Source organism: Sceloporus occidentalis, unplaced genomic scaffold (assembly GCF_023333645.1).
Source record: "Sceloporus occidentalis isolate IW3139 unplaced genomic scaffold, rSceOcc1.0.p SCAF_1, whole genome shotgun sequence".
Lineage (NCBI taxonomy): Eukaryota > Metazoa > Chordata > Lepidosauria > Squamata > Phrynosomatidae > Sceloporus > Sceloporus occidentalis.
The window spans coordinates 254690927-254698876 of NW_028316981.1; the positions used below are offsets into that span (position 1 = coordinate 254690927).

At 42.0% G+C, this 7950-nt stretch overlaps 1 protein-coding gene across 1 annotated transcript; it reads left to right on the forward strand.

Annotated features, from left to right (window-relative positions):
• The first annotated feature begins 3714 nt into the window (after positions 1-3714).
• TICAM2 (TIR domain containing adaptor molecule 2) lies at positions 3715-4415 on the forward strand. Its single transcript, XM_089492097.1, has one exon. It carries the CDS (start codon positions 3715-3717, stop codon positions 4387-4389), a length of 675 nt encoding a protein of 224 aa, XP_089348223.1. The 3' UTR covers positions 4390-4415.
• The last annotated feature ends 3535 nt before the right edge of the window (positions 4416-7950 follow it).

Below are 7950 nucleotides of genomic sequence, written 5' to 3' on the forward strand. Positions count from 1 at the left end.
AGACTCCTGAGAACCACCAACTGGAGTCTGATGCAAAAAAAACACAACAATTAGTTCTGTTGCAGGAATTTATTTTAAGTATCAAAATTTCATGCAGGTCACAGTGTGTCCATGTAAACTCCCGCTCTGTTTATTTCCATGTTCCTTCACACTGTCTTCATTTCAGAGATGTACTTTAGGGCAGGGTAGAATAATTTTATTGTTGCTATTGTTAAAACAACTGAAGGTCAGGGTTCTTTGCTGATCTACTACAAATCATGCAGAGATTTGCCATGTCACGTCTGGCCACTCTGGCATAAAGAAATACAACTTGGTGGGAAACTGGTCTCATGCCCAATGTGGGTGGGTTTCCCAATTGTACACTGGGTTCTTTGGGTCACATCTTGTGTTGAGTTAAAAGTGCAAAATCAGAACAGTTGTTTAAAAAACCTTTTTTGACCTTGTCAAAATTCTTTGCATATTTTGCAGGACGGACTGTTGTGCTCACACCTATTGCATTTTCAACTCATCCATACAGCCGACAGGAACAATTCCTCAGCATGTGCTGTTTTGTAGCCTGAAAGGGTAGTTTCCAGAACTGTAGCTACAAGGGGGCAGACAAAATGAGAATATTGCCCCTCCCATAAGAATTCTGCCTCTGCAAATGAAATTTTCTTTCAATCCCCAGATTTCTAGCATTTCATAGAGTAAAACAATGAAAATTGTTCACACTTAGCTCTTGCATTTGTTGTTTTTGCATTTCCTTGGTGACTTTGTTGTTTGTGTTGTTGTGTGTCTTCAAGTCATTTCCAAGTTAGGGCAACCCTAAGGCAAATCTTTCATGGGGTTTTCTTGGCAAGATTTATTCAGAGGGGGTTTGCCATTGCTTTTGTCTGAGGCTGAGAGTGTGAGACTTGCCCAAGGGTTTTCGTGTCCAAACAGGGATTTGAATCCTGATCTCCTGGAGTACAGCACTCAAACCACTGAACTGCACTAGCTCTATGGTAATTTTGCCTACCACTTTTCTTTGTATTCCTAAACTGTATTTATAAATGCTTGGCTGAAGTTTTGAGCTACTACGATGCTGGAAACGGGGGGATTGAAGCAAAATGTCATTTGTAGGTACAATTCCCATCTACATGGGGCAATGCACTCTTCCTATTCCTGTAGCTATATCCTGGTGGCTTCCTATTGTAGATTTAAGGACAAAACAAACCTATGTCTCTTAGAATGCTTGGTGTAGCCAGCACATGGCAGAACATTACAATAAAGATGTACCCTTTTAGTTAATCCTTTGGTTGCAAGCTTGAAAACACTATACAGAGAGTATTTTGGTAACTTTTCCAGACATACTGAGCTTTCACCATCTGAAAATTTAACCACCATCCCCAACAAGTATGCTGAGGTATTTAGGAATACAGTCCAAACAAAGTCTTAGAGTGGTTTTTGTAAGTTAGGATCATAAGAGTTTCTAATAGTGGTGCACAGAGTGCTGCTTTTATTCCATCTTGCTGAGACATTATTTCAGTCTAAATAACATACACCAGACCAGCAAAACTTGGTAATATCCTGAATAGTGATCAGTCTTATCTCATATTGTTGTGTACTGAAGTTGTTTCTGACATATGGTGACCCTAAGGGGAACCTATAATGGGGTTTTCTTGGCATGATTTGTTCAGAGAGAATTTGCCTTTTCCTTCCCCTGAAGCAGAGAGTGTGACTTGCTCAAGATCACCCAGTGGGTTTCCATAGCTAAGTGGGGATTCAAACCCTTGTCTGGAGTCATAGTCCAATGCTCACACCACTACATCACTCTGACTCTCCTTATCTCATATTTGTTGTTGTTGTTAACTGCCCTCAACTTGATCTCGACCCATGGCAACCTTGTGGGTGAGACATCTCCAACACCCCATGTCCTGCACTGCTCTGCTTAGTTCCTGCAAACTCATACCGGTGACCTCCTTAACAGAGTCCATCCAACTAGCATGCAGCCTTCCTCTCTTTCTGCTTCCCTCCACCTTTAATAGCATTGTTTTTTCCAGTGAGTCATGCCTTCTCATGATGTGTCCGTTTTGTCATCTTGGCTTTCTGGGAGATTTCTGCCTGGTCTGCTCTAGGTCCCATTCATGACAAACTAGTTTTAACTGATATTATTATTGTTGAGATGATGTATTTTAATGGATTTTATTGACTATGTTTTTATCAGGTTATAACCCCGCCTCGATCCGGGAGAGGCGGGGAAATATAAATAAATAAATATATTATTATTATTATTTGTCTTTTTGGCTATCCATGGAATCCTCAGCAGTCTTCTCCAGCACCACATCTCAAATGAATTGATTTTCTTCCTGTCTTTCTTCCAGTTCTCACATCCATACATGATAACAGGGAACACAGTGGCTTGTCTGATTCTAATGTTTGTGCTCAGTTGTATATCTTTGCATTTTAGGATCTTTCCTAGTTCTTTCATAGCCGCCCCCCCTATTCTTAGTCTTTTTCTGATTTCCTGGCTGCAGTCCCTGTTCCTATCAATGTTTGATTGCATATATGAGAACTCTTTTTCTATTTCTATTTCTTCATTGGCTAGGCTGAATTTATGTAGATTCCCCATGGTCATTATTTTTGTTTCCTTTATGTTCAGCAGTAAACCTGCCTCTGCACTTTCTTCCTTGATCTTCCTTGTAATTGTTCCAGGTCTGTGAGACTTTCTGAATGGGGACTGAGCCCGCCAGTGTCAACAGAGATGGACAGATTTTGCTGTCTTCACCAAAATATCCACGGTTTATATTTCCCAATGATACATGATAGCAGCCAAACCATGTGGGAGAATGTAATGGAATATACACTTGGTCCTACTTGGGTAGAGGACAAATGTATCCATCTTGCCCCAGTGATTGATTGTGGCACATGCAAAATCCATTGACCTTTTTTGCACTTTGCCATTTATCTTTGTACTGAAAGCCTGGTGATAATGTCTAGCTCAAAGGTGTTCATAATCCAGTTATCCAACCAAAGAAAAACTTATAAAAGCTTAATACTGTGTCAGGCCACTGGCCCATCTAATGCAGTATTGTCAATGGAGGTGGCTTCCCAGAAACTTAAGTGGAAGTCCTTTACAGCATCTGCTAGCCAATTCTTTGGTTGCAAATGTTAAAAGTGAACCTAGAACCTTCAATCTACAAGGCATCTGCTCAAACATTATGGCTCCTATCCATTGGGGACACTTAATCATTAATCAGTAATTACCAAATAATTCCTAATTTGATGATGAGTTCATGGCTGCTTATGCCACATAAAATGAGGAAAGGCCTATTTCATAATTTAAAGCTTTCATTTCTCTGTAATGGGAATTTAACGTGTAGAATATTGTGGATGTAACCTGTTCATTGTTCCACAGTCAGTGTGTCTGTGTGTGTAAGAGAAGTCCTTAAATCCATTCTCCCTTTGTTCCTTCCTCCAGCATCACAAGCTTACCTATAATTTACTTTCCAGTCTTGCCTTTACAACTCTTCAATAAGTTCAGGTCCCTCTATCCCTGAATCTGCTGTCATACATCCCTCGACTAACATAATGTCAGGATAGTTTATAAATTCATCTCGTGATTGTTAGAAGATATAGTAACTCCATCTCATTCCCTGTCTAATCTGATTTTTTATTTTTATTTTTTTAATCTATTTTATAGATTTGCAAGAATGAAGATACGTCATTGTCTCTAAATTGGCATGTTTTACTAAAATGGGAAATGGAAATGCCAAAAGAGTGTCTCCTTTTTCTCCAAGGAACAGTATGAAGGATAATTATACAAATAAAACCCAGGAAGACTTGAAGGAAATAAGAAAATTATGTGATCTGTCACTGGACATAGAAACAAACTGCTATATCCATATCCAAGAAACTCAAAGTGATGATCAGGATGTTGAGGATATATTTTATAGATTTGTGATTCTTCATGCTGAAGACGATGTAGAAGAAGCTGTCAGGGTCCAGGACTTACTACAGAATGACTTTTGTATTAAACCAGGAATAGTCTTTGCTGAAATGGCTAGTGGTAAGCATCTGCTAGAAAATTTAAATGACGCTTTGAGAAGCTCTGCATGGACAATTATTTTGTTGACTGAAAACTTCTTAAATGAGCTCTGGTATGAATTTCAGTTTTATACAGCATTATATAGTGCACTGACCATACCAAACAAACAAAGCACAGTCATACCAATGAGGCCACGGAATAACCCGCTCCCCTGGGAAAGGACTCCTTTTATTCTTCAGTCCATCAGTACTCTACAAGAGGATAGCCCTGGATTTGCTGACCAAGTAAAAAAAATCTTCCAGGAAGCTAGATATAAGCAACAGAAAGCACTATGGGCATACAGAAAGAAAGATGAAGAGGCATCAAAGCAGCTGGACTGGTGATTATATGGTGACGGTTCCAGTGAAACTGAAGGTGCTTTACTTGAGCATAGAGGCTATGGTATCCTAGTCTCTCTCTGCTTTGCTCATCATATCTCAGATGCCCCAAGCAATTGCTTGGGTGCAAATTTATTCTTCAAATGAGCATTGTTAAGTATTCCCATCTCATGACTCCACCCTTCTTGTGTTAATAACTACTTCTATAATTCTCTGGCTCATGGTGTACAGAAAGTCCTAGGTTAAATCCCTGGCATCTCCAGGTAAAGGAACCTAGAATTTAGGGTTGCAAAGACCTTGGGTAAACACTGCCAGCCAGAGAGAAAATACTGGGCCACATAGATGAATAGCGGGGTACTGGGGTAGATGGACCAGTGGTCTGATGAGAACTATATAAAGCGAGGGGCATCACTAGGGGGCATGGGGTGTTGGACTGCACCAAGTGACAAACTAAAAGGCATGACACCACTGCTCCTCAGATATTTGCCTGTTGGCAGAAATGAGCCATGGCATTTGCTTGAGTTCCTTTAAAATGTTAAAGAGGTAGTATGAGTGGGGTGAGGCTCAGTGGGAGGATAAAGGAGAGGCTCTAGTTTTTAAAAAAATATATATTCATTTAATATTTTCTTTTAAAACATCACATCTTACCAAATTTTCACTTTAACCACATGAAATTATGTACAGGTAAATACAATTAAGCTGTGTGTATGATATTGTAATTTAAAGGTATAACTTTAATTTTGCTAGTTGTTTATGTCAAAACTATTACCATTGCATTCAGTGATATATGAGAAATGCTGTTTATGAGTGACATTAATAAAAAAAAAAAAATTACTGAGGATTCTGTATGGTGTGGTATGGAAGGAGGTCAATGGGGGGTGGGGGTGACACCATGAGTTACCACACTGGGTGACGCCAACCCTAGTGATGTCACTGTTTAAGGCAGCTTCGACTGGAGCCAATGAAGTTTTTTGTTTCCCCTCAGAGTTAAAAGGTGGTTTGAAGGAAAATCACTATTAGTAAAGAATGCACTCATCCTGTGCCCTCTGCTAAACAGGTTTCATGGGGTTATGTTGCTCAACCGGACTCAACAATGGGGTAAAAGAAAATTAAGTGTGAATATGCATACAAGAGTATACCACTGGACAGTGTCCCTCTCTCAAATCACTTTGAACTCTCTTAAAAGCAATAGCTGCCTCCATCCTCAATATGAGATGAGGGGAGGAGGTAGAGGAAAGACAAAGGCTCAGAGTGTTGAAAACAATGATTTTATTCTTACAAATAGCCCAACACATTTTGGCCTTAAAATATTTAATGGCCTTCTTCAAGGGAATGCAAATTTAAATCCACCTGCAGAGATTCCAAAAACACTGTTCCCAAGCTTATGTCTGACAACTGCCTTGGGTCATTTTTAAGAATAAAATCATATTTTCCGGCACCTAGAGACTTTGGGGCTGTACAAACCGCCCTATTTAGAACCAGATTAGGGCTGCAGCAACCACACACCGCAGCCCCAATCTCACCTTTCTGTGGCACAAAAAGGAGCCTCAAAAAACAGCTCCTTTCTGCGCCACAGAAAGGGTGCCGTAGCTGCTGGCACTGCAACTTTTTGGCACTCATTTAGTACTGTCATGTAGACGAAACACCATAAGGAGTGCCATGAAGTTGTTCACTATGTGATGCGGTGTGCACTGTCATGTTGGCCTGGGAGTGGAGTCGAGACATGTGTCGAATGGAAGCCCCACCCCAGCTGCGCCTCCAGGGCGGCCTTAATGGCCAGTCTGTACAGCCCCTTTGTCTCTTCCCTACAACTTTTCTATTGGGTGTTACCAGTCCTCTTTGCCTTTTCAATGGAGTGTATCACACAGAACTTTTTGTAGATTTTCCGGCTCAGTTCCGACATGACTGCACTTCCAACGATGTACATTCACGTTGTAACGTGAATGTGTTATCAGATGCCATTCCTTTCTATGGGAGCTCCTTGCGAGGTGCTTCCACAGTGATTCCAAAGTGACCCCTCATTTTGGTAAAACCGGGAAAAAAGTGATTTCACAGAATTCACTTCCAGGCTCACTCTGATTGCATTGCGAATTGGTCTGGTTTGGAAAACCACTCCGATGTCACCCCCCTTGGCCCCCTGCGTCCTGCTCCGTCATCCCCTCCTCCTCCTTCATGCCATCTCGCCCCCCTGCAACCCATCCCATCATTCTCATCATCCTCTGCCTTCTCCTGCATCCCAATCCTGGCCCCAGGGACCCCCAGCGAGCTATCCCATCATCCTCTGCCTTCTCCTGCATCCCAATCCTGGCCCCAGCAACCCCCAGCGACCTATCCTATCATCCCCTGCCTTCTCCTGCATCCCAATCCTGGCCCCAGGGACCCCCAGCGAGCTATCCCATCATCCCCTGCCTTCTCCTGCATCCCAATCCTGGCTCCAGGGACCCCCAGTAAGCTATCCCATCATCCTCTGCCTTCTCCTGCATCCCAATCCTGGCCCCAGTAACACCCAGCGACCTATCCCATCATCCCCTCACTGCTTCTTCACCCCATGAAGGATGACAGCTAAGGAGGGGGCAGGGAAGGAGGACAGTGTCCAGAGGCCCACTGAGCATGTGCAAGGGTGCCGATTCGAATCGTTGAACCCTCCGGTGTGGTAATACAATGTGCACTCACTCTGCTTTGCTTGAATCCGCATCATGTGACTTGCTTGGAACAGAACTGACTTTGCTTCCTCCTCAATTCGGAAGGGCAACAGAAAGGCAACCAGGTGTGGTAAAACATCATGTTTTAACCTTAATTAGCATTGCTAGACAAGAGTGACTCTGGATCTGGTGTGAAAAAACATCACGCTTTGCATTGCTAGAACAGGAGTGACTGCGGATCTGAGCTGCAACCCCCCCCCCCCCACGTTTGTTAAGGTCCAATATCTTTTCATTATAAGATTTTCCAGAAGTCTTTGTCTTTGATTGTCAGCATCCGATTACTCTGATATCTCAGAGATTTGCAGAAGCAGAGGAGACTGTTTATGCCACCTGTATTTGGCTTCCAACATCTGAGGCACTTACTGCATTACAAGAGGAGAACCAAGGTTTTCCTGTTAAAGACTCCTGTATTTTCAAACTCACTCAGAAGTGTGCTCTTCCTCACCCATCCCTCCCTTTGGTGATCCATTCAGTGCCATCTTGGCCAGATTGACCCTATCAAATTTGAGGGCTTTCTGCTAGGACAGCTGAGCTATCATTCACATTTTTTAAAGAACTGAGTGGAATTGTACTGTACTATGAAGCATTTAAAAAATGAAAGTTCTACGTAGCCAAAGTGTTAACAAGTGGTGACTTATTTAATTAAAAGCTCATTGGCAGCCCTGGTTGTACTTCCCTTTGGTTTTTAAATAGCAATGTGTTAAAGCAGTCACCAACAAGTCTGATAAATACTAGGGCCACTTTATATGAAGATTACGTTTTCCTCTTTAGTTTTCTTTTTGCAAACTACAAGTGGCTGCATTTCAGAAGTCTTGCAAGGTGTGCCTGCCACCCAAATCAAATTACAAATTGCTCTGGGATGACA